The sequence below is a fragment of the Magnolia sinica genome, chromosome 5, assembly GCF_029962835.1.
Source record: "Magnolia sinica isolate HGM2019 chromosome 5, MsV1, whole genome shotgun sequence".
Classification (NCBI taxonomy): domain Eukaryota; kingdom Viridiplantae; phylum Streptophyta; class Magnoliopsida; order Magnoliales; family Magnoliaceae; genus Magnolia; species Magnolia sinica.
The window spans coordinates 87,326,156-87,353,584 of NC_080577.1; the positions used below are offsets into that span (position 1 = coordinate 87,326,156).

Genomic DNA, 27,429 nt, shown 5'->3' on the forward strand with positions numbered 1-27,429 from the left:
AAGTACCAGGTCCTGACGGGAACCCGAGCCGCTGGCAGTTCACATTAAGCATCATACGCTGCCTGAGTGTCCAATAACTCCCGTTCCAAATAGCCTGTCTCCAAGCGGCGCCCTGTTTTCAACCTATCCCCCACAAGCCCTGCAACGAATTCTACTTCGATCTCAGACGGAAAAATCACAGAAGCTGCTCTTGTAAGGAAGAGAGAATTCAATGGCTCCGAAGGCCAAAGAGAAGCCAAAACAGTCGCCTTCTCCTCAATCTCAGCCGTCCACTTCTCTCGAAGACCTCTTCTCCACCCTCAATGGCCACATCCAGAAATCCGAATACGATAAGGCCGTTAAAGTCTCAGATCAAGGTCATCTCGTTTCCTCTAACATCTCATCATTACTCTTTTTTTTTTCTCTGAAGAGGATTCCATAAATGAATTTTGCAGTGCTTGTGATTGCTCCTGGCGACGAGGACGCCTTGCGGTGCAAGGTTGTTGCACTGATCAAGTCCGAGAGCATCGATCAGGCTCTTTCGTTGATTCAAGCATGCGAAGGGCTCTCGATCGATCTCAGATTCTACAAGGTCTTCTGTTTTGATTCCACCTATTCTCTATTTGCCACATTTTGTTTGTTTTTGTAATCTGGAAATTCAGGGCATGTTTGGATGTCTGCGTAAATCCTAATTGAGCCGGAGTCATATCTTTTTCTTTGAATTAGATTAGAAAAATCAATTTAATTTTTATTTTTTCTGCGTGGGCATGTTTTTTCATACTTAGAACTAGAAAAAGGGCATGTCCTCCTGAAGTCTCATGCAGCATTGTTTCATTCCCCATTTGGACCGAGAACATCTGGTCTGCTTGGGTGTCAGATCTGCCCAAATGCCTATGTAAAGTATAAGAGTCAACTCATTTTCTTGATAGCGGGGGAAATTTCATCATTTTGATCAGATTATCAAGTTCACTGCAACACATTCGCTGAAATTATTCAAAGTGAACTAGAAAGCATGGCTGGAAAGAATTTTTTGAGTTTCAAATCCTGTATGTGAAATGTTTGTGTTGATTCAGCTCGGTAGTTGATGGTATACTCAATAACAGATTCTACTGAGTCCTGTCTTTGGTATATTTTCTTGCATCATCTGTCATGGACACGAGCTCTTAGGCCTATTTGATGTCACACATTTCAATTCCAGTTTAGGCAATTTATGTGTGTATAGCTTTTTGAGGGGTATTGGAAGTTGTGGTTAGTTGTCCTGCATCATTGGGTCTGAAATAAGCGTCTAGAAATTAGAAATTGACTGTGCAAGCATCCAAAGATTAATTTACCTCTTGAAAAGAAAGGGGTGTAAGGAGAAATAAACAAGGTCCGATGAGGAAAACTAGGACACGGGGTGAAAGATCGGTAACTAGAAGACAGAGACAAAGAAGGTGACGAGTGCAGTCACTTACGCGATTGGGGACAGAAAGCTTGGGACTATTCCTTTCCTAAGAAGAGAAAGAAGTGTCAACTCGAGGATCTGCAAGAAAAGAATCAAAGAGATCCGTTTTCTTGAGTTGTACAGTTGCCAATTGCTTTCTATTCTGATGCCCACCCAAAGTATATAATAGTTTCAGATTACGTTAACAGGGATTTGTCATTTGTCTCTGAAAGGACGGCCAACACTATCATCTTTGCTGAAGTTTGAGAATCTTTTCTCAAGAGTATTTGCTGATGGAATATATATATATATGGAAAAGGTACTATGCGCTCAACCTCACAAGACCGTCCCATGAGGTCGAGTTGTGTGCGCCCCACCGTGATGCGTTTCAAACATCTACCCCATCAGTCAGATGCACCATTCCATCGTGGGCTTAGGTCTCAAAAATCAAGTCAATCCGTGACTTGTGTGGGCCACACCACATATAGAAGTGGGGAGGGGCTGTGCACCATTAAAATATTCATAATCATTTTTTGGGCCCACCGAGATATGGTTTGCAAATCCAGCCCATCCATTATGTGTGTCCCACTTGGATGAGGGTTCAAACCAAGTTTCAGCAGCATTCAAAACTCAGGTGGGCCCCACCAAGTGCTTTTATATGTTTTTGGCATGTCTTCACATGATTTTAGATGGTATGGCCCACCTGAGTTCTGTATACGGCTGATTTTTGGGATATCCCATAATTTAGAGGGGACCCATCAAATGCACGGTGTTGATGGTCGACACGCATCACGGTGGGGCCCACACAGCTCGACCTCACGGGAGCTTATCATGAGGTCGAGCGCATAGTACCTTTTCCCATATATATATATATATATATTTCCCAATAAGAATAATTCCTTGTTTTATCAAAGAAAGAAGGATAATATCCATGTAAAGTGCATTGTTTGGGGCAAGGATTTGGGTGGGGTTGTATAGCTTCCTATTCCCTTTCTTTTTCTTTTTGTTCCTTTTTGGTGTTTGCCTCAATAAATTCTTTTTTATCTCTCTCTCTCTCTCTCTCTCTCTCTCTCTCTCAAAATAAAAATAAAAAAAATCCATGTAAAGAACAAAGAGATTGGTAGGAACAAAGAATGCAATTTTGGGTTTAAAATGGCAAGTAGAAATATTCTATTGGATCCATCTCTTCTGGCAGTGTGATGTTGATTTGGAAGGGTAAAATTAATTGGGGATTTATAAATAATTTATATATGGTAGCCCAGGTGTTTGAAACTTTCTGTGACAAGGTTATCTCTTGTGCCTTAGTGTGCAAGGAGTTTGTAAGAGTATCTAGTCATGCTCTTTACAGAGGTTGGAGGATATCGAGAAGACAAGGCATACTCCTGCTTCTCGCATGGTCTAGGATCCTCCTATTAGTATGTGGAATCTTAACTTCTATAGTAGCTCTATGGGAAATCCTAGTTTCACATTGGCTGCTGGGTTACAACTTTTGCGATGAGAATGAAAGAACTTATTTGGTTACATGTTCAACCCTCAATAATTGAGCGTGATTATGCTAATGTCATTAATTGGGCAGAAGGATATCAATGGAGATTGTCAGAAGAGTGGAGGAAATCATAAAATTGATGGGGACTCTTAGAATTCTTCATTCAAACATGTAGGGAAGGAATTGATGTAGCAGATGGGTTGGTCAAGATGGGTTCTTATCTCTGATCACTTTTGATTGGAGATTCCCTCCCTTGTAATTTGTTGTGCTTTCTTAACATAATTCTTAGCTAAGCCTTAAAAAAATGTTCGTTCTCGGAACATACTCTTTTAAGTTCACCAAGTCATTTGAGCCTTCGTCGGGATGGGATCTCATCTCCATTCACTTTTGATCGGAGATTCTCTCCATCTGTTGTAATTTTCTATTCTTTCGACTTAAAATCAAGGTGTTCCATAATGGCCGTTACCGTTATGATACGGGCTTTAATGGTTGTTATGGCATTTTTTTTATTTGTTTGAAAAATAATGTTTCAGGACTGTTATGGGGCCATTATAGGCAGTTTTTTTTTTTTTTTGTAACTGCCGTTACAGCCCCATAACGCGTAACGGTAACATCCATTATGGTCGTTACGTAACCGTTTTTGTATACCATGCTAAATGTTCGTTCTAGGAGCATACTTTTTTAAAGTTTACTGAGTCATTGGTGCCATCATCATGGGCTTTCGAGAAAAGGATCAAACATAGAGCTGTAGGAACCACCTACTTGGCACCCATCAAGGATTTCATTAATGAACTATGGAAGATGAAGGTGTCCGTCCGTGTCGTTTTAAGAAACCTTGTACCATTCTAGTGTAGAAGACTGTTATCCCAGAATCATAGAACTCATAACAGCTACACTGCTGTCTTGGCATGGCAATAATGTTTTACATGTTGAAGGTTAGTTGAAATGGATAATAAACCCTGAAATGTTTGGGGACACTAGTAGTGAACCTTTTTACCAAGCCGCTAGTTACTACAGGTTCCTTGGGCCAACCATAACTATTTCCACAATTATCCCATTCTACATATTGTTCGAGCACCCCGGGTCACACATGATAAGGTCCACTATTCACCACATGGTCCATCTTCTTGCCCATCAAGACAAAATTTGAACCTTACATTATTCAGTTCTTCCCTCCATCGTCATCTTTTTTCCAAAAGAATCACGAGTCCTTTGCCTCCTTACTGAACACTGGGGATTGTTGAATCGAGGGATTGACCTCCTAGGAGTATTGGATGAATCCGAGAAAATTCCTTAATAACCTAGCTCAGTATCCCTCTCTTTGCGGTTAAGGTAATTACTTTAGGCATGGCCAGCTCCCATAGTGTGACAACATATCCACTTGAATCCTTTCAAGTTCCAACTTCCAACAAAAGACTTTTAGTATATGATAATCGGTAGGGATATTGCTCAGTGAGCCTCACCAGTCACCACTCCCCCAATCAACTACCAGAAGTGGTAAGGTAGGGCTATGGAGCCTTCTAACTTGTCTGACATTTCCTCCTTTTTCCTCCTTTTTAGCCATTGGATGTCATAACTATGATCAATCAAAATCAATGCACTTGTCCATGTGGACATCCCTGTTGTTACCCACCACTTCATCTGCTCTGGCTCCTACCTATAGAGTAGGCTGGTACGATTGTTCGAAATATCCCTGATAAATATAGAGAAAACGCATGTAAGTTGGCAAATCAACTGATACTCGTCTCTATTGACAGATCTTGATACACTATATGAGACCGTATCGCTGGCTAATGCGTATAATGGGTGCATTGGCCCTTATTGGCTCGGAGCCTTTTTACACCCCTGAATTTGGCCAACACACATTACTGTGTCATTTTTAGTTTTTTTTTTTTCAACATATTTATTTATTTTGTTCATTTGACATTGGAGGAAGGATAGGCTGGGGTTTCTACCCATATTTATGCCTATTTTTGAAGATTAAAACACAAGATTCAAGGGTGATACAAGGAACCAAATTTAGGCGGACCATTTTTGGAAAGAATGAAAAGTAGATAAAGCATTATTCTTGCCCCTAATGTAGGGGCGTTTTCACACAGGGCTCGAGTGGGGTTGCCTGTGGGATGCAGGGGCACACTTGAGTTGGGCGGCCCATGTGAGGTGGTACCCATGTGATTTGGGGCCCACGAGGGGGGTTCGATCGAGGTCCTAACCCATGTAATGTGGGGTCTGGGCTATGAGATAAAGGGATTGATTCGCCATGCTCTGACAATTTGAGCTTTTAGAGCAAGTGGTTAATTGTCCTGCATCACCCCCACCCCCCTTTATCTCTCTCTCTCTCTCTCTCTCTCTCTTTTGTTTTTTCAACTTAAATGGGCCATAATCAACCAAGTCATGCTTGATTTTGTGTTCCATTACTGCTTTGGTTGGTTTTCCATAATTCCCATGCTTTATCCTTTTTTTTTTAATACTGATTTTTGACAAATTTTTGCTTATCTTTTGTTTTAGGTCATACATCATTTGGATGCTTGTACTCTTGATCTATGTTGCAATAAGAAAACAGTTGATTTGGGCAATTTTTGAGCATTTTTTGACACTTTGTCCATCTTTGGTTGGTTTTCCATATTTCCCACGCTTTATCCTATTTTATACTGATTTTTGACAAATGGTTGCTTATCTTTTGTTTTAGGTCATACATCATTTGGATGCTTGTACTCTTGATCTATGTTGCAATAAGAAAACGGTTGATTTGGGCAATTTTTGAGCATTTTCTGACACTTTGTCCATCTTCAGTTGGTTTTCCATATTTCCCATGCTTTATCCTATTTTATACTGATTTTTGACAAATGTTTGATTATCTTTTGTTTTAGGTCATACATCATTTGGATGCTTGTACTCTTGATCTATGTTGCAATAAGAAAACAGTTGATTTGGCCAACTTTTGAGCATTTTCTGACACTTTGTCCATCTTTGGAAGCTGTTTGCTATTCAACTGATATATTTTTTTTAAAATTTAAAATTTTATTTTTTATTTTTTTTGGGGGAAAGGGAACTATTTCAAACCTAGATCTACTCATGTATGAGATCAATCGTACATATTTTGCTTTTTTTTTTGTACTGTTACCTTTTTTCATTGTTTTTGCATTATTATTTGATACTAGAATTCAGTAAATACATTTATATGTATATTACTTGTACTCTAAAAAAAGTATGTTATTTGTACCATAACACAAATATATGAGTAATGGTCCCATAGTGTCGACCTGTGTGGGTCCACTGTGATGTGTGCATGAAATCCACACCATCCATCATGCAGGCCATCACATTTTCACCTTAGAGTTTAAGGAGTTATTCATCATGCACACATCATAGTGCATTCATCATGTCTATGCCCTATACAGCCCATTCCAAAACTGAGGTGGGCCACACCAAAGGGCAGTGAAAAATCATGCCTAAAACCTCTAAATTCACATGATGTGGTGCACCTGAACTTTGGAATGCTTGATTTTTGGTGTCCCTTGTTGCGGCCATGCTAGATCACCTGTTAGACAGCATGTGCATGAAATGGTGGGCCCCACAAACTACCAGGAAAGTTTTGATGGCGGGTGCCCCCATCTTGATTGGTCCCTGTCGTGTGGCCCACATGAGTTTCCGTTTGGCCTTATTCTTGGCTTGGGACAAATAAGGGAGGGTGCTTCTTCTGGTTGAAGTGGACAACATGCCCGCACCATGGTGGGCCCCACAAAGGTCGACACTATGGGAACTTCTCATAGTGTCAACTTTGTAGGACTATATGTATACATAGCATACATACGTACATATATTCGTGTGTGTGTGTCTATGTATGTTGTAACTGTGTGCACATGTGCATGCGCTGTGTGGGTTTTGTGTGTTTGTCTGTAAGAGAGAGATTGGCCCGATTATTGGCTCTGGGTCAAATAAGGGAGGCTGCATCTTCTGGTTGGAGTGGAAGACATGCCCACATCATGGTGGGCCCCACAAAGGTCAACACTATGGGAACTTCCTATAGTGTCAGCTTCTATACACTCTCTCTCTCTCTCTCTCTCTCTCTCTATATATATATATATATATATATTTATTTGTGTGCTCTCTCCTTCTCTCTCCCTCTATATATATGTATATTTATTTATTTATTTGTGTGTGAGGGAGGGAGGGTTGATGCTTCTTACTGCTTCAACTGTTCTAATCTCTCCGGTTCTCCCCTTGCTTGTCTGTTGGCCAATCTGAGCATTGTTGCTTTTGGGTCTCTCTCACACCATGTATTTCTAACTATGCTCTCTCTCTTTTCTCACCAATATTCAGGCATATTGCTTGTATAGACAAAACAAGCTAAATGAAGCTCTGGAGACATTAAAGAACCTGGATAAGGATGCTGCCATTCTGCAGTTAGAGTCTCAAATTCTTTATCGGTTGGGTAGGATGGGAGCTTGTATGGAGATCTATGAGAAGCTTAAAAATTTAAAAGCGGATTCTTTCTCTTCAGAATTAAAGACAAATATCATTGCTGCTTTGATTTCGGCTGGAAGGGCTTCTGAAGTCCAAGGAATGATGGATGCACTCAAAGTTAAACCAACCAGCAGCTTTGAGCTGGCATATAACACCGCTTGTTCTTTGATTGAAAAGAAAAAATATGCAGATGCTGAACAACTATTGCTTTCAGCTAGAAGGTAAGATCCACATATTCCACATGCAAGATGATGCAAAATTTGCAAGGGTTCCTAGTGTGTTACATTGAACCTGAAAAAATAATTTTCAGTTTCAACATTGAAAGCATATTTATCCCACGATCTATATGTTTCAATTTCATTTCTATTTATGATTCCCCCATGCTTTGGTAGTTTCTCACTTCTCTGAAACCAAGAGCAAAGTTTAGCTTTGAAGATTGTCTCAAGATAAAATTTTGTTGCGTTATTGAGTCATCAATGCACATGAAAAATTAATAAACATAGTCAAAGCCTTATCCCTACTAATTGGGGTGCATTCCACTCTATCATGGACCATATTTTTAGTTTACCTGTAGGTCCTCAAGTCCTTTCTTACTACCTTCACCCACGTACTTTTGGTCCTTCACTTTGCATTTTAGACCTTTCAACTTGAACTAATTCCTAACTTATGCAGTTCTGGATCTCTGTTGCATATGGCCGAACCATCCCAGCCTACATTTCCTCATCTTATTACCTAGTGTTGCTACTCCTAAGTTCCCTCAACTGCACCTCATTCCTAATTCTACCATTCCTTGTCTTGCCACTCCATCTCAACATTGTCATTTCTGCTATGCTCATCCTATGAACATGTTGTTCCTTGACTGCTCAACATTTTGTCCCATAAAGCATTGCTGGTCTTATAGCTATCCTATAAAATTTCCCCTTTAGTTTCATTGGCAGATGGCTATTAAGGGACGTTAAAAAATAATGTTCTTTTTTTTTTTTTTTTTGAAAAATTAAAAGAAGTTGGGCTTTCAAAATAGAATGTTCTTTTCAGAAATAATGTTCTTTAGAAACTTTTATAGAAATAGTGGAAACCTTGTCTTCCTCGGTTGTTGGGCTGGCATGGGGAATTTGTGACTCTTGGAAAATTGATTTATTAGGAAAAGGAAGAAACATTCTTTAGTTATTGGGTAGTGCCAATTCTTTTAAGTTATATAAGACAGCTAATCAGAGAATATAATTGGTCTAATTTTCTTCTAAAACTCATTCAAAACCTAGCAAAGTGCTTTCTGATTTTCAACAGGTGCCATGCATCTTTTTTTTTTTTTTTTTTTGTTGTTGTCATAAAGCCTGGTTTTAGAGATGTTTTTGTACACATGTTGATCCTTTTACCTGTGTTGACATTCTATGAGACCCTTTTTTACTTTTAAAATGAACGCTCTCTTGAATTTTATGTTTTATGGTAGCTTTTGTTCCATTTCTTTCTTGGCTATCTTTCCATAATCATGTCAATCTTCCTTTTGGAGTTTTAAAGGGTCATGTTATTGCCTTGTAATTAATGACTTTCAGTTTGCATGAGGGCAACCTAGTAAGTTGGTTTTGGGGTGTTTTAGAATTAGAGAGTTGGTTTGTAGTCTGTAGACTAGTTTATGCCATTGTAAATGTCTTTAGGAAGTGACAAATTTTGACTGTATATTATTTTTCATAATTGTTTGAGTTTTGTAATAGCTTTATTATTTTTGTTGAAAATTTGGCACGTATATTCTTGTGTTCTCCCGGCTTTGTCAGTTTAATTATTTGTAGGTAATCTAGTAAGTTGATTTGTGAGAATTAGAAAGTTGGGTTTAGTCATGTAGACTCGTTTATGCAATTATAAATGTCTTTTGAGAGACAAATTATGACTAGTTATTGTCTTCATCATTGTTTGAGTTTCTTATAGCTTTGTACTTAATTATTGAAATTTCTGCGCTGAAAATCTTTTGTTCTCTCTGTTTTGTTAGTTCAACTATTTGTGGGGCATGTACAAGGTACTAAAAATGGTTACGTAACGGCCTTTACGGAAAAATGGCCCGTAATGGCCCCATAAAGGCCATTATGGGGCCGATACAGGTTTTTGTTAAAAAAAAGGTAAAATAAAAAATACAAAAGGCTGTAATGGCCGTTATGGCCCTTATAGTAACGGTAACTGCGGTAGCTATTACGGCCACCATTACCGTTATTGAATACCTCGGGTGTGTAGAATCCGTTGAAGGGATTTTGTACCTTCCTATATATCATTGTGCAAACAGCAATTCATGTACATTTTCAACAAAGGGTTTCTCAGCAAATCAATTGGTCTCCGAAGAATAGGTTGCTCCTTGAAAAAGGGTAGATAAATGCTAAATGACCATGGCATATGCATGTGGTAATGTCCAGACTCCAGAGTCTTGTATACTCACACATATCAGTGACAGACTTGTGATGCAGGTTGCATCATGCATGAGTAATTGACTATGTTTGAGGGTTCCTGTGAACAATTTTCTATCATGGCTGAAAAGGATGTCCACCAGGGTTCTTGGTGGAAGTCTGCTTGTTTGCATTGATTGGGTTTCTTTCTAGTTCACAACATGCGAAGTTGGACTTCGGCCTGCTGTTGTGAAGGCAGCATCAGCTGTCAGGGGTGAACTTCTCGTAGGACCTGTTTGGATTGGTGGACGATGGGATTCAACAGAGGCAAGAAAACTAATTTCCTCTGATGTGACAGTTCCCCTTTTTGCAAAAGCCAAGAGGGGTGGGGAAATCAGTTTTCCTTTCCTCAAATTTCCTTAGAGAAGGGCCTTTTCCTTTTCCTCTCTAAAACCTAAGAAATGGAGATTTCTACCCTATTTGAGAGGCAACTCTCACTTTTTGACATTGACCACTACACGGTTCCATTGAAATCATGTTTGCCAAAACAGACAGGTAAAGTGAGGACTCTTTTCCATAGATTTTTTTTTTTTTCCAGAAGGTTGTAATTTTTTTTGGGAAGATTTTTTTCCATAGATTTCTTTTCCCATAGTTTCCTTCAGATGTGATGTTTTCCTTTCCATTCCTCTTCTACTTTTTGGTTTCCACCAATCCAAATAAGCCTTCAAGGTTGATGATTTTTTTTTTCCTAGACTGACCAATTATCTGAAGAAGATGACGTAATTGTTCATGTGATTAGCTTTTGTAGCAGCTAAATATTTCAGTGTGGTGTATTTCTCTGTGTTTATAGCTGATCATTTTTAGTATATTTACTCTTGTTTTTTTTTTTTTTTTTTTGGCATATAGATTTTTCATTCATTGAGAAAAGTCAGCCGGAGGAAGTTTTTCGGAGATGGTGGATACTGGGTGGATAGAGGTGAGGAGAAAGGGGGAAACCCCCTGCGGTCGTATGCAAAGAGCCATGGTGGAAGCTGGCGTCACCCTCTTCGTCTCTAATCTCTTTGACGAGGGATCAAAAAGAGGTTTGGAAGATTTTTCTAGGTGATTGGATTGGTGTGCGAGACATTGATTCCAAAGGAGGGTTTGGGACCAAGGGCTTTTGGTTTGTCCGAATTGCTTTCGAGGATGATGCATCTAGGGCAATCGTTGAGGCGGATGGTGTCATGTTTGCCCCATTGTTTTGGGGGAGGGGGCCCATCTAAGTTCCAATGATGCACATGCTCTTGTGGTTCAAAGTCTGGGCAGGGGAGGGATCCTTCAAGGAAATACTCAATGGTAGAAGAAGACAGACTAAGAAGGTTCAGGTTGTTGAGGAAGAGGATAAAAAGGCATCAAGGATAGGCTCTTAGATTGTCCAAGAGGAGGAAAAAACTGGAGTCAAGTGTAGTCAGGACTCTGTTCAAGGAGGTTTCTAACCAAGTCGTGTAGCTTTGGCTGAAGGAAGGATGGGGTATGCATGCTATTCACCCCATTGTCAGGAGTTTAGTTAACAAATGGTATGGATGTAGCTAAAAGATGACTTAGATGTGGAAAAGGTGTCGAGAGGAGAGATTCATGGATGAGCCCTTATGGAAGATAGATAGCACAATGGTTTGAGAGGCTGGAATGGGGGAGTGCACATTGGAGATGGGTTCACTTCTACAATGTTCCTTTGGTTACGTGGGTGCCAGAGGTCTTATCGGCCCTAGGAGAGTGCATTGGTGAAGTCTTGGAGGTGGACACTTGATCTGTATTCATTGGATGTGTTGGAGTATGTCCACGTAAAGATTGGAATCTTCGTCAGTGATGAGGAAGAATAGTAATTAAGCCGTGGAGCAAAGATGTTAATTTTGATACTAAAGTACTGACGAAAGGGGAAGAGAATGGGTTGCGAACCATCATTGTCGCTTTTTGAGTGGTGGTGTAGGTGGGATGGTTCACATTAAGGTAGCCTCATTGGACAGGGATCTGCACTGGAGGAAGTGGAAGGGCTAGAGGGGCTCCTTGGAGTTGCACTTGGAGAAGGTGGGTAAGGCTCAATTGGGTTGCAGGGTGAGCCACTTGAAGAAAGTGCATGGCATCTGGTACACCTTAGACTAACATATCATGGGGGATATTCGCAAGAGCAGATTACTTGTCACACCATTAGTGGTGCGGCAGGTGGTGATATGATGGGTGTTATGATGTTAGGTGAGTTGAATTTTGAAGTCAGAGAAGGGTAGGGACTTGCATATATAGAGGATAGGTGTCTAGCTCCAATTATGACACCTCCAAAGCAGTTTGGTGACGGAGTCACACTTTGGAGGAAGTGGAGGGTACTTAAGTAATTTCAGCAGTATCTAGGGATAGAGAAGCATTTGTGAAGATGGGTGCGCACAGAAATAGGTGAAGGTTGGGAGTTCTTGCAAGCCCCATTGATACAAATCCGAACACTTAATGGAGAGTGTATACATTTAAAAAGAAGCTGAAGAACCTACATTTAGAAGACTGATTGTTGATCCTAAAGTTACAGTTTTCAATTCTAGTTTTACTATTTTGATACTGTTGGCCAGTCAGACAGTAGACTCATGGTCCTCTCAAGTCAAACAGTCCAGTTAATGTCGGTGTTTGACTGGTTTAAGTTGTTAGTAATTAGTTAATAGTTACATAAAGGAAAGTTAGTTTCCATTAAATAGCTGTCATAGACTTGTCTTAGAAGTTAAGTTTTCTACGTCTTGCATTGGAAGCTATTCATGCCTTACCAGCCATGTAGTTCAGTTTCAGGAATAATTTTTTAAGAGAGCAAAATTAGTTATATTTTCTCCGTTTTGGTGTCTCCAAGACTTACAAGAAGGTACGATCTCTTCTTCAATTCCAGGTAAGGTGTATCCTTACCCTTTACACTGGTTGTGTGTGTCGACATCTAGTTGTCCCCTTCCCTGATTTCTTTCTCTATCTTTATTGTCCTTGTGATTCACAACTTCACATGCAGACAACCTCATTTGACCACTGTTCCAATTCCCTTAGTTTTATAAATCCTAATTTCTAGTTCTCAACCAAACCCAATCAATCCTTTAAACTGACATCTATAGTTTGCAACCATAACTTGTGCATCAAGTTGCTCTTATTTCCTATTACCCTATAATCTCTAATTCAGTTCATACACTTAAAAAATTGGAACTCCTCATCTAGACTTAGAAGTTAGAATCTCAAAACTGAAATTTTAGCTTTAATTACCCTTCCGACATCACCTATTCAAGCCATCCACTAAGTGATTAAAGAGGTGAGGATGCAAGGAGACAACCATAGTGAGCGATGCTTTGAGCACAAGAGACTAGATTTAGGGGCAAATAGGTTGGAGGGCTCGGGCAAAAACCGAGGCAGGCAAAGACACATGGGGAAGTTGTGCCTTAGAAGTCATAAAGGCTGCTCCAAACCTTATGGTAGGGGTAGATAAGATAGAAATCTCATGTTAGTTGGTCTTGCTTAATGAAGACAGAGGGTTGATGCTTTGTGTTAGGTGTTGCACTCCATTCAAATGATTATAGTAGATGTCAGTATGAGCTTGGCTAAGTAAGCAGAGCAGTCGGTCGAAAAGGTAATATTATTGAAGTAGTTAGAGCGGTGGATTACATTCAAGGGAAGTGGTTTAAAGAGCATATTTTGACAACGAGAAAACAGATGGGCTTCAATTTTGGGGAAAATGAAGACAATTTCCTGTCTTGTTTGTATTCCTAGAGGATAGGGACGTTGAACTTCCGTCTAGCCATGGCGTGGTACAAAATATAGTAGTAAGTAGGGAAATAAGAGATTCTCAGCTTGAATTCTTCGGTGAATTACAATGAAGGTAATAGTTCTTTGAGAAGTGGTCCATCGGGGAGGAATGATGGAGTTAGGAAAGGAGATTATTATTATGCCTCTTGGAATTTCAAGGGTTTGTTGGCAAGGTATTCCATATCGATAACGGTGGCAGTAATGGTCATCACTGTTACCAATACGAGCATCGGCTGATACGGGGGCGTAATGACCGTTATGACCTGTAATGGTTGGATTTTTTTTGGTTTGAAAAATTCTGAAAAAATATTTAGAAAATCTAGAATAATGTAAATATTCCTAATATATATTCATTTTTATTTTATTTATTTATTTTTTGTTAGTTTTGAACATTTTTATGGTAGGGTAACGGTCCACTCTTTGGTAAGAGTGTTGTATTTGGTTATCTGGTGAATTTATGAACATAGTTATGTGTCTCTAATATTTACACATCACAGCCAAGCATTAGACCTAGAAATCGGAAAAAGGCATAAGTACCGCTTTATTGATTTATTTATTTAAATTATTATTATAAATGTCTCAGAGCTTCTATTCACCCAAATTGCTTTTATCTACGGTTTTAATCAATCTTCGAAATCTCGGTATCGCGTTACGTATCACACCCTTGGGATACAAATACATATCGGTTATTGCATGGAATATATCGGTTGTATTGCGTAATGTATCGTTGTTATTGGAAACATGGGGAAACATTGGAAAATTGGTTGAATTTTTCAATAAAACTTTAGTTATTGATAAAAAAAGGCCAATACACACTTATAAATCAAAACATTACAAAAAAAAAAAAAGTGCACATAATAGGTTTTCTTTATATGGGGTCCTAATCTATGCGTGTCTAACTGAATTGATGCAAGTATATTCAAAGTTTATTCATATAATTTATAAATGTAAGATGTGTGGAAACACAAGCAATGCGTTCAAAAGAAGAATCACTAGATCAGGTTACATACATGTTTGGACACAAAGATTGTAATCGATTTGTGAGAAATTGGAATTTTTTTTTTTTTTTTTTTCAATTTTCCCCAACTCAGCCCATCTCCTCCACATCTTAAAATTGAAGCTTCCAATCCATGGTTTTTAATGTAAAACATGAAAAATTATGGATTTGTAATAATTTGACATCGATTTAACATGATTTACAAAAAAAAAAAAAAGGGATCAAAAATCGAAAATGCTCATCGAATTGAACATGTGGGAGATATCCTACTACTTGTGGGTTTTGTATCGCATAGGTGGGATACAAGATATACCGTGGGATTATCGACCGATATCGTCGATACTTAAAATGCTAGTTTTAATTTTAAAAACTATAGTAAGAGTGGTCGAAATTTATTGTATAATAATATATTAAAGTTTTTGAAATGAGAAAAATGAAAAAAATGAGGAGAAAAATAGATTTAAACAGAAAAGAGTGGCCTTTTTTTAACCGATATGTGGGTAATGGTCATTATGCCTCGTAACGACCGTTATAGCCCCCGTAACGGTTGATACAGTCCCAAAAAACCAACTGCCCTGTTCATCCCTAGAATGCGTAATGGTCACAACCAGTGTTTTAAATATCGACGATATTAGCCGATATATCCCACGATAGATCTTGTATCCCACTTGTGCGATATGAAATGCACAGGTAGTGCCGATATATCCCACCCAGTGTTTTAAATAGCGGTAGCGTGATGCGTAGTGCTCAGCCCTCTATAGCGTGTAGCGTAAATACGTAGTGTGTAGCGTAAGCTACACGATACTTCTATTTTTTTATATTTAAAAATAGGACAAATATAATAAATAGTGAAAAAAAAGGAAAAAAAATTAAAATGCCTAAAAGATGATTCATTTTATCAATTCTAAGCATGTTCAAAAAAGTTATTAGTTATCATTTGCCAAAAGCCAATCCACATATATAAGCCAAATCAAATAATTATCACATCAACAACTTTCTAAGCAAACCACTTTAATTAATAATGTCTAATTGAAACCACAAGTAACAATTATGAAAAGAAATAAAAATCCCATAGGTTAAAAGTATCAAGTACAATACAAGTGTCACATTCCTCAACATTAGAAGCAAAGAAAACGTGACAAAAAAAATAGTAAAAAAATACATTGTAGCTTACGCTATGGACGTTACGCGCTATGTAGTTGTAGCGTACGCTACGACCCCTATAGCGTACGTTACAGGGGATTCATGCTATTTGGGATGCTACATAGACCTATGGCCATGCTACGCTACGGGTGCTATTTGAAACAATGATGTTAAGTTAACTATATTGTAGAATGTAGAATTGTTGATGAATGATGACTTAATATTTAATTCATTATGTAATTGGTTTTATTATACTTAAATTAAATGTATTTCAAGGGCCAATGACATATAATAATTTATTCATTTTTTCTTAATTTATCCCTAATTTTCTGATTTTTTTTTTAAAATTTTTGAAAAATGTTAAAAAAAAAAAATAATAATAAATGTGTGACCACATATGCGATTGTGTGATCGCATATGCGCACAGGCATATGCTATTTAACAACATTGGCGTAAGCTACACGATACTTCTATTTTTTAATTTAAAAATAGAACAAATATAATAAATAGTTGAAAAAAAGGGAAAAAATATAAAAATGTCTAAAAGATTATTCATTTTATCAATTATAAGCAGTGTACAAATTGTCGCCGATATTATCGAAATATCGCCGATAATTTCGGTGTCGCCAGTGCAGCGACACCGAAACCCCAAAATTTCGTTACGTTTCCAGATTTCGCCGAAATCTCGTCGATATTATCGGTATTTTCAAAATATGTCCGATATATCGCTGTTCCCACCAACCACGGGTGGGAACTGTAGCCAACAACCCACTTTTATCGATAAAAGGGGGGGTTGTCGGCGAGAAAATCACAAAAAAAAAGAAAAGAAATACCTGTTTTTTCGCCCGGATTTGGAGGAAGACGCGGATTCAGCTGCTGTCGAGTGCAGATCAGCATTTCTGGTAAGATTTAACCCCAAAAAATTCTTTTTTTCCCGTCGAAGAATCCTCTGCAAGCTGCGGAAGCCGCTTGCGAGCCGAGATTTCTTTGAAAATAGAGGTTTTTTTTTAAAATTTGTGATGAGGAAGAGAGATTTGCGGTCGAAAACCTCGGAGAAATCGGTGGGAAGGAAGGAATTTTTGAAATTTTCAAAATGGGAGAGGGATTTGAGGTTTTTTTCCCAAATTGGGGATCGGGAGGGCCGCGGGGTGAATAGGATTGCGTACCGGGTTACTCTGTACGCTTTTATCGTACTGAGCACACTCAGTTGGGCCCACCGAGAATGCATCTGGTCCATCCATGCGGTCCATCCGTTTTTCTATATTATTTTAGGGGTTGAGACAAAAACTTAAGGGTACCAAAAGATCAAGTGGACCACACCATTGAAAACAGTTTGAAGAATGACATCCACCGTTAAAAATTTTCTAGGGCCCACGGTGATGTTTATTTCTCATCCAACCTGTTCATAAGATCACACGGACATGGATGAAGGGAAAAAACAAATAGAAGTTTGATCCAAAACTTCTGTGGCCCCCAAGATGTTTTCAATGGTAAATGTTCAATTCTTACTGTTTCCTATGGTGTGGTCCACTTGAGGTTTCGATAAATTTAATTTTTAGGCTCAAGACGTAAAATTATCTGTTAAAATAGATGGACGGAGTGGATAAATTACATAAATCATGGTGGACCCACAGGTGGGCTTTGACGATGCAAGCGGTTGCTTCACTTTCACCGTTGGAATCTCACCCCCCACCACGGCTTGGACTTTGGTGCAGGCAGGTGCTATATAGGCTCCACCATGATGCATCTGTTGTATCCACGCTGTTCATTAATTTTTAAATATTATTTTAGAGCTTTCCTCAAAAAATGAGGTAGATCTAAGTCTTAGGTGGACCACACCACGGGAAAACAGTAGTGATTGGATATACACCATTTAAATCCTCCTAAGGCCCACTGTATTGTTTAGTTGACATCCAATCTGTTAATTAGCTCATGAAGACTCAGATGAAGGGAAAAAACAAAGATCAGGTTGTTCCAAAATCTTTATGGTCCCCAAAAAGTTTTTAATGGTCAAAGTTCATTCAACACTGTTTCTTTTAATGTGGTCCAATTGAGAATGGGATATACATCCCTTTTTTTTTTCTTATCATAAAATAATTTATAAAAATAGATGGATGGCATGGATGAAATACATACCTCATGGTGGGGCCCACAGAGCATGGCAAGGGAAAAGTGGGCCCAACTTAGAACGTATTGTTGAAATCAGGAGGGAAGCTGATTTCTGGATTGGCTACAGATAAAAGCTGTAGCCAAAGACGCCCAGAAGCACAGCTCAAAATGCAGCCTGAGTGGCGATACCCGTTTCAACACAGGTCCACCGTGATTTATATATTTTATCCATTCCTTCCATTCATATTACCATATAATTTTATGATTTAAGCCAAAAAATGAAGCATATCAAAAGCTCAAATGGACCACACCACCGAAACAGTGTGAATTGAATATCTACCATTGTAAATTTCTTGAGGGCCACTGAAGTTTTGGATTAAGCTTATATTTGTGTTTTCCCTTAATCCATGTTTTTTTTAATGTTATAAACAGGTTGGATGATAAATAAACATCACTCTGGGGCCTAGCAAGGTTTCAACGGTGGAAATCATTATTCCCACGGTTTCCTTTTCTATGGTCCACTTTGAGCTTTGTATGTGCTTCAAATTTGGTTTCAACTGCTTAAATGAGCTAAGAAAACGGATGGATGGCGTGGATGAACCACATACATTCACAGTGGGCCCAACAGATTTTACTTAGTACGATAAGAGCGTACTGAGTAACTCAGTACGCAATCCGATTCCTTTCAACACATGGTATCGATCCCTATGTGGACCCAACCATGATGCATGTGTTGTATCTATACCACCCATTAATTTGGAGAGATTTTTTTATGACATGAGAAAAAGAATGAGATAGATCTAAAGTTCAAGTGGACCCCACCATAGAAAACAGTGGGGACAGTGACGTCCAGCGTTCAAAACTTCTTATGGGCCACTGAAGTTTCTGATCAAGCTGATATTTCTATTTTCACTTCATTTATCTCAATATTAACTTATGAATAGGTTGGATCTCAAAAATACATCATAGTGGACCCTATAAATATTTCAACGGTGGTTGTGATTACTACAACGGTTTTCTATGGTGGATCCACTTTAACTTTAGATCTTGCCACGTGCTACATACTGGCATTCCCCTTTAAAACAATGGTGCACAAAAATTACTAAAATCTAATCAATGATTTCTGCACCACATCCTTACATGGTTAGGATCATCTTATCATTGTAATTATTCGTTTATGGTAAATTCATGGTGCCTTAAGACGAATGAGTGGTTCAGATCATCACACACTTTAGATCATCACACCCTGAAGTGGCCCACACACTTCAATGAGTGGTGCAACTTAGTGTGACTCTAACATTTGCTTTGATATCTTACAAGGAGATTAGATTCCTAAGGTTTCCTAGCTCTTTTGGGATTCTCCCTGATATGGCATTCCTGCCAACGTAACTAAGATAGAAAACTTATAAAAAAATAATAAATAATAAAAAAATAAAAAAAAATCAAAGCAAATGTTAGAGTCATAGTAAGTTGCACCATAAATCAGGATCCGGACAATGATTACGAGCCACCTCGTCACTCTATGTGGGGATGAAACATGGGCAGAAATGTGTATTTTTTTTCAATTCATTTACTTTTGTATGTCTTAATTGTTGTAAGCTTGCATTTGTATTATATAAACTAATTTTGGTTACTGTTTGAGTGATTTCTTACGACAACGCATACTTTTTTGGCCCCCATTAAATGGAAACTTCTAATTTAAAGCATTCTTTTTGCAAAATTTTCATTCCTGAATATATAAATATGTGTATTTAGGCATGTCCTGAAGTTTCACTGAAAAATTCCACCATTTTCTCCATATTTTCCCCTTTTCCCTGCATTTCCGGTTATCGGCGATATTATCGGCGATAACGATATTATATCTTTGTCTCCGGCCAACGAAACTTGTAGCGATACCGACAACTCGAACACTGATTATAAGTATGTTTAAACAAGTTATTAGTTATCATTTATCAAATGCCAATCCGCATATATAAGCCAAATCAAATAATTATCACATCAACAACTTTCTAAGCAAACCACTTTAATTAACAATGTCTTATTGAAACCACAAGTCACAATTATGAAAAGAAATAAAAATCCCATAGGTTAAAAGTATTAAGTACAATACAAGTGTCATATTCCTCAACATTAGATACAAAGAAAACGTGAAAAAAATAATAAAAAAATAAAATAGTAAAAAAAATACATTATAGCTTATGCTACGCACTACGTAGCTGTAGTGTATGCCATGACCCTTGTAGCGTACGCTACAGGGGATCTACGCTATTTAGGATGCTACATAGCGCTACAACTATGCTACGTAGCGTATGCTACGGGTGCCATTTGAAACACTGGTTGGCCCTATCCTGACGATCGCCTTTAGCAAAAATCAGCCACATCCACTTTTCAAGTGGCCCGCACTTGTAATTTTCTATTTATCAATGGCTAGAAACTGTTTCCTATGTTGTGGTCCACCCAATGAGCAGATGGGGCTGATTTTTTAACTAGGCAATCCTCATAGTTGGGCCAACCTATTCAAGGGGTTTGATGTCACATGCTCTTAACTGGTTGGAAGTTATTTTCTGGGTGGACTACAACTTGTGGTCCAACCGGTTGGACTTGAGAGGTACTCATATATATATATTTGGAGGATCTAGTTACTTAAAGTGATTTGGGCATACATTTATGTATGAGATCAGTCCCATTATTTATGCACCCTTTTTATTCTTATCATTTATATAGGGAAATGGTACTATGAGGTCGACCTCATGGGAACTTCCCATGAGGTCGAGCTGTGTGGGCCCCACCATGATGTATGTCGAACATCTACTCCATCAGCCAGATGCACCATTCCATGGTGGGCCACGGTCTTAAAAATCAAGTCAATCCATGACTTGGGTGGGCCACACAACATACAACAGTTGAGAAGGGTTACCCTCCCATTAAAACATTCATAATCATTTATTGGGCTCACTAAGATGTGGTTCACAAATCCAGCCCATCCATTGTGCGTGTCCCACTTGGATGAGGGATCAGACCAAGTTTCAGCCACATCCAAAACTCAGGTGGGCCCCACCAAGTGCTTTTATATGTTTTAGGCATGCCTTAACATGGTTTTAGATGGTATGCCCCCCCTGAATTCCATATACGGCTGATTTTTGGGATATCCCGTAAACTAAAAGGGACCCATCAAATGCACAGTGTTGATGTTTGACACACATCACAGTGGGTCCACACAGCTCGACCTCATGGGAAGTTCCAATGAGTTCGACCTCATAGTACCATTTCCCTATATATATATATATATATATCTTTGGAGGATCTAGTTACTTAAAGTGATTTGGGCATACATTTATGTATGAGATCAATCCCATTATTTACGCACCCTTTTTATTCTTATCATTTTCTTTTTCTGTTTTTTTATATATTAAAAAATGATCATATGCTTTTTAGTTTTCAACTTTCTAACTTAACAGTGATGATCATTTTCTTTCTTGGTGTTTTTGTGCTGATTTGTTTTTATTGTACAATTTGCTATGCTTACATGTAGTTTGTATGTTTATTAACAAGTCATAAGTGTTTAATAACACTTGATTGTTTATTGACTATACTTTTTATTTTTTATTTTTTCATTTGGTGTTTATTGATTATGCTTTTTTAGCGTATGTATTATGCCCCCTCAATCATCCTTGTAGTATTGTCAGGGTAAAGCACTCAGACACTTGCTAGTTAACTAAGTAATTATTTTGAGATATATATATATATATATATATATATATATATATATATATATATATATTTGGTATTATGAACCGTGGTAACTATAGTACTCTTTCTTATAATCTATTCCTAATTGCCTATGTATTGTATACATTATATTTTATTACCAAAGAAAGGTCCAATACATCATTAAGTTCACGTTCAAAACACACACACACACACAAAGAAAGAAAAGAAGGATAGATTCTTGAATATCTTATTTTTCCCCTTTTCTGCTATTTCCCCCCCTTTTTTTCCGCTAAAAAATAGAACCAATATGGCCCGATTTGGGGCCAATACTGATACACGACGCTCATATCATATTGTTTTTTGGCGAAGCCGATATGCCCACCGATACCAATGTTCAAAACCATGATTTCTGATTATTGAGGTCTTGTGAATAATGCCGGGCTCCATCTCTCTTAGAAGCTTGGAAGGGTACTCATTTGGGAGGGAAGAGACAATTATTGTTGCGTCCCCCTCTGCTTGTAGGGCTATGGTGGCCATGGTAGGGGCCAAATAATAGTGTCTTGTAATATAGAATCTCAAAGTGAGAAATTGTTATGTTCGCTTAGGGAGAACGTCATCAAACGGGCTCATGGCACCTCAGAATTTAAGAATTGTTTTAGAGGAGATCCTCAATGCTCTTATAATAAGGTGATCTCTAGTCATCTTCTTCTTCTTCTTTTCTTTTTTTTTTTTTTTTTTGTATTGCTTTTTGGGTTTCTAATAAAGTTCTTGTCCTTCACATTAAAAAAGAAAGTAAAAATATAAAAATATAAAAAAGAAACGGCTGTGTTTTATGTACAGTTTTGTCTTTTGCTGAATTAGCCAGTAAGAATTTGTTATGAAATTAATGCACTTATGGGTGGCTGACGGTGATCTCATTTTGAACACCTGGTCCTTTTTTCCCTGAACAATCATCAGATTTTAACTGCTGGTTGTAAAAAACTGTGAAGTGCAGAGTGCTATGCAACATCTTTTTTTTTTCTCTCTCAGCAGCATCATGGATGTGCATATTTATAAAGAAATCATTAATGTGAAGTCATCATGATGCTTGTTCTCTTTTTTTGTTTCTCTTTTCGGGTTTCTAATAACATTTTCATCATTAAAAAAAAAAAAAAAAAAAGTAAAAAGAAAAGAAAAGAAAAACTGCAAGTTCCATGTGCATTTTTGGCTTTGCTGAGTTAAGCAGTAAGTAAGAATATGTTATAAAGGGATTGAAATCCATGTGTAAGAATGTGTTATAAAGGGATTGAAATCCATGTGCCTATAGGTAGCAATGATGATTTCCCGAACAATCATTGCATTTTAACTAGGTGTAACAAACTTTGAAGTGCAGATGGTTCATGCAAAAATTTTCCCCTTTCATGATGGATGTGCATATTTATAAAGAAAACGACAATGGTGAACCTGTCATGTTGCTCATGCTGTGTTGTTTGGACATGTGATGGGAACTATTAACATGAGTTGGTCGTTGCTGCTTCAGTGAACCAAATTTGTTCTCCCTGAGCACAATCAAATGCATGTGCCTGGTTTATAAGTATTATTTTATTGGTTACTGCATTCATTTTCTCATGTTGTTTACCTGTTACTCGAGCTTTCAGAACTTGATTGGTATATTGGATCTTTGTAACTATATTTCTTTTTCTTCATCTTCTTCTGCTCTCTCTCTCTCTCTCTCTCTCTCTCTCTCTCTCTCTCTCTATTTATTATTTTATTTTATTTTTTATTTTTAATTACTTTTGTTTGTGGCAAATGTCTAGATGTATAATGACTAACGGTTTTAGATTATCATCGACTTACATCTCATCTACTGATGAGTATTCACATGTAAAGGACATTGCTGAACAACTTGCTCCTTCAGTAATGTTTTCCTGGTTTTGCAAGGAATGCTGATTGCATGTGGCTTGTTGCATGGCCTTTGTATGCAATGACTTCCACGGGGATGTGGCAATTTGTGTACAATTTCTGGACTGCTTGTCTGGTGTTATCCACCATGAATGCGCCACGACCAAAATCAACACTGATCAAACCAACCCAACACTCAATTTGGACTCGACTGAGAAGGGGGTGGTTGTAATATTTTTTCCCCCTCAAATCAAGGAAACTTCTGATCATCCTACTTTTGGCACAATGGCCAAGGGGGATGCCGGATGAGCTCTCTGATGTTCTGTACATATTTGCCAAGTGTTCCATGGGAATAAGATGTGGTAACACATGGCAATTAGTGTTCCTCTTATTTTGTATTTTAAAGGAATAGTCAGGCAATAATACTTACCTAGACCACTAAGATAAAAGCTGAAGCTACCCTACCTTTCTATTCTCAGAATTGGTCAGGAAACCTTAATGGAGGACGATTTTGCTGATGACGAGATAGAGAGCGAGCTTGCTCCTATAGCTGTCCAGCTGGCATATGTTCGACAGGTGGGTTGTGTCCTTACCTTACATTTCCTTTTCAGGAGAAAGCATCAAATAACCATAACACAAATTGACTTGCTTTCCAGCTACTTGGGAACCCTCAAGAAGTAATTGAAGCTTATACGGATATTTTGAACCGAAATCTGGCTGATGCTTCATCACTTGCTGTGGCGACAAACAACCTAATCGCATTGAAGGGCACAAAGGATGTCTCTGATGGATTGAGAAAGCTTGATCGGCTAATTGAGAAGGGCAGTGGGGCACAGCGTTTCCAGCTTACACATGGACTCGACTTCAAGCTATCACCAAGACAAAAGGAAGCTATTTATGCTAACCGATTGCTTCTTCTCCTCCATGCAAATAGGATGGATCAGGTTAGTTGTTTATTTTATATATAGATTGATCGTTACCTGGTTCGTCGGTATGCCAAGATCGGGTTTGGGTTCATACTTCGCAACTCACAACCATTAGATGAATAAAGTTCATTGCAGTAGACTTCCATGATTCATTTCTTCGGTGCACTCTAGTTTGTCAGTTTTATTCACCCTGGTTTAACCATTGACTCATTGGCTAGCAAAACTAGCATATAGAATTTGGTAGATGAGGATCGTATATTTGTTATTGTATGAATTATAAGAGTAGGTTACTATTCTTAGACATGATTTAATTTAATTTTTCAATCCTGTAATTTATGAGTTGATCAGTATGTAATTGTTTTGTTTTAAAGGGGTAAAGGTAACATATGGAAGTTTGGAGGTTTGCTAAGCCCACATTCATGTAAAAGAAAGCCCTTTGCATGCCACATGTGTCAACCTGGTGCATGGGTGCGAGATCCAAGCTATCCATCGGGTGGCTGCCGTCATGCAGATGCTCTGGCTTGAAATTCAGGCCTGCCAACTTATTAGGTGGGCCACAATGTACAAAACAAGTTGATGGCTGAAAAACCCGGCCACATTTTTCTTAGCTTTTCATTGATTCTCACATTTGGGTCCCTCAGATGACTCGACCAGCCTGATTTTTGAGCCAGGGCATCTATTCATCGGAACTCACTGATGGACCTCATGGATCTCGCCCATGTGGGCCATATTGGCACATGCAGTGGTAGAGCTGTACACGAGTCAAGTTAGCTCAGTCAGCTTGCTTGACTTGACTAGGAAAAGCTCGACTTGCCTGGGCTCGAAATTGGATTCGGACCGAGTCGAGCTGGTTTTTGGAGCTCGAAATTTTTTTGATTCGAGCTTGCCCGAGCTCGACTCGACTTGGCTCATACCCCACTCGAATCGATTCTGATCGAATCGGCTCGATGACTCGGTTATTTTGATCTTGATGCTGCTCGCTGAGCATTTGATGAAATGACTCAACGAAGTGTTGTTTCGTGGACTGCCCTCATATCAGGGTGTTCTTGAAATGGGCATTCGATGGAGGATTGAAGAAACAAATCACCACAAAAAAAAAAAAAAAAAAAAAAAACTTTACATTGTAGGACTGCCCTCATATCTTGATCTTGGTGTTGCTCGCCGAGTGTTTGATGAAATGCCTGTAAAATACTGTTACGGTTTTGCATTTTGTGGGGAATTGAAGATGCATTCTATGTGTTTGAGAAAATGTTGCACAGGCTCGAACTGGCCTGAGCTGCTGACCGAACCGAGCTGAGCTGGCCAGTCAGTTTTAAGGACCGAGCTGGGGTTGGCTATTGGCAGAGCTGTGCCAAGCTCGACTCGGCTCAACTTGTGTACAGCTCTACACAGTGGCATGTAGATGTTCTGTCTCATACGCACATGACTTTAGCAAATGTCCAGAGTGTTTTTCCATGGGTTTGTTTAGTTCTTCAGCATTTACAGTATTAGGCCAAACTGTGCTGCCAATAGAAAGATGAGAGAGAGAGATGGTACTAGGGCTAACACTTATATTATTATGAAACACAGATATGGTACTCAGTATTACCAGTGACCTACCAATTTAGATAATTATCAATGTAACCCTCCACACTTCTTTTTCCTGCCCCCCCATCATGGACTACTGAACTGAACGCTATTGTCTTTTCTTGTAATGTGTACCATCCAGTTCTTTTGTTGATCCATCGAGTTGCTTCCTACACCTTTTTTTTTTGGTGAGAAATTGCAGGCTCGAGAGCTTGTAGCTGCGCTTCCGGACATGTTTCCAGATAGTGTGGTGCCAATTTTGCTTCAGGCAGCCGTTTTAGTCAGAGAGAACAAGGCAGGAAGAGCTGAGGAGATCCTTTTGCAGTTTGCCGACAGATACCCTGAGAAAGCCAATTCAGTCCTCCTAGCACGAGCGCAAGTTGCTGCTGCTGCTGGTCACCCTCAGACAGCTGCTGAGTCCTTGGTCAAGATAGCTGACATTCAACACATGCCAGCCACAGTTGCCACCCTTGTATCCTTGAAAGAGCGTGCAGGAGACATAAGTGGTGCTGCTGCTGTGCTTGACAATGCAACCCATTGGTGGAAGAATGCCATGTCTGAAGACAACAAGCTCATCGCAATCATGCATGAAGCTGCGTCATTCAAGCTCAAGCACGGGCACGAGGAAGAGGCTGCATGCCTTTTCGAAGAGCTCGTCAAGAGCCATGGGAGCATTGAGGCATTGGTTGGCCTGGTGACAACAGCCGCACATGTGGATGTCGACAAGGCAGAGGCTTACGAGAAGCAGCTTAGGAAGCTGCCAGGGCTAAAGGAAGTCAATGTGGAAAGTTTAGAGAGAACATCTGGCGCGAAGCATGTGGACAGTGTTCGTGTGGAACGAGTAGAAGAATTGCGTGAGGAAGGAAAGGAGAAGGCCAAAGCAAGGAAGAAGAGGAAGAGGAAGCCAAGGTACCCGAAGGGGTTTGATCCGGCCAACCCAGGCCCACCTCCCGATCCAGAGAGGTGGCTGCCCAAGAGGGAGAGGTCTAGTTATAGGCCGAAGAGGAAGGATAAGAGAGCAGCTCAGGTGAGGGGCTCTCAGGGAGCTGTTGTTAGGGAGAAGCATGAGGCAAGCGCTAGCAATGCCTCCAATGCTGCTATTGGTTTGAAATCAAGCCAGGCAGCGGCCACTTCGTCAAAGGGAGCTACAGGTAGCTCTCAAAATACGAACTTAGAGCAACCAAAGCCATCAACTTCCAAGTCACGAAAGAAATCAAGATCGTAGGTACTGTCCAGATGGCACCTGAATTCGTAAGCAAAACTGCTATACATTTGGCTTCTTGATTCTTGTCGTAAATTGCAATTGAGAAAACCATTCGTCTCAATAGATATTTGGGTGCAAATCAAGCGTATCCACACAGGGTACATCCAAATGTACCCCTAGGGCATGGAGACAATGTGGTTTGAAGATTTTGACCACTGAGATTTAAATTTTGGGGATAGTTTGAACTGGGATGGTTTCAGTTTATTAGTTTTGGTTATTCAAACTTGCACATTTGTTATGATTCTTGTCCTGTGGATGGTCTATTACAGAGTGCACTTGATGGACGGTTCAGGTTCACTGTATGTTGGTGTATACAGTG

The 27,429-nt window shown here is 39.0% G+C and overlaps 1 protein-coding gene across 1 annotated transcript; it reads left to right on the forward strand.

Moving 5' to 3' along the window:
• Positions 1–27,348, forward strand: LOC131246246 (uncharacterized). The gene is made up of 6 exons (XM_058246173.1): positions 1–356; positions 435–571; positions 7,212–7,576; positions 23,834–23,930; positions 24,011–24,298; positions 26,049–27,348. The coding sequence occupies exons 1-6, from the start codon at positions 212–214 to the stop codon at positions 27,069–27,071; spliced, it is 2,055 nt and encodes a 684-aa protein (XP_058102156.1). The 5' UTR covers positions 1–211; the 3' UTR covers positions 27,072–27,348.
• The last annotated feature ends 81 nt before the right edge of the window (positions 27,349–27,429 follow it).

Excerpts from the sequence above, each read along its gene's own strand:
- LOC131246246 (XM_058246173.1), top strand. The coding sequence starts at position 212 with ATGGCTCCGAAGGCCAAAGAGAAGCCAAAACAGTCGCCTTCTCCTCAA. Across the intron at positions 357-434 it reads CGTTAAAGTCTCAGATCAAG|TGCTTGTGATTGCTCCTGGC; the intron begins GTCATCTCGTTT and ends TGAATTTTGCAG. Across the intron at positions 7,577-23,833 it reads CTATTGCTTTCAGCTAGAAG|AATTGGTCAGGAAACCTTAA; the intron begins GTAAGATCCACA and ends TTCTATTCTCAG.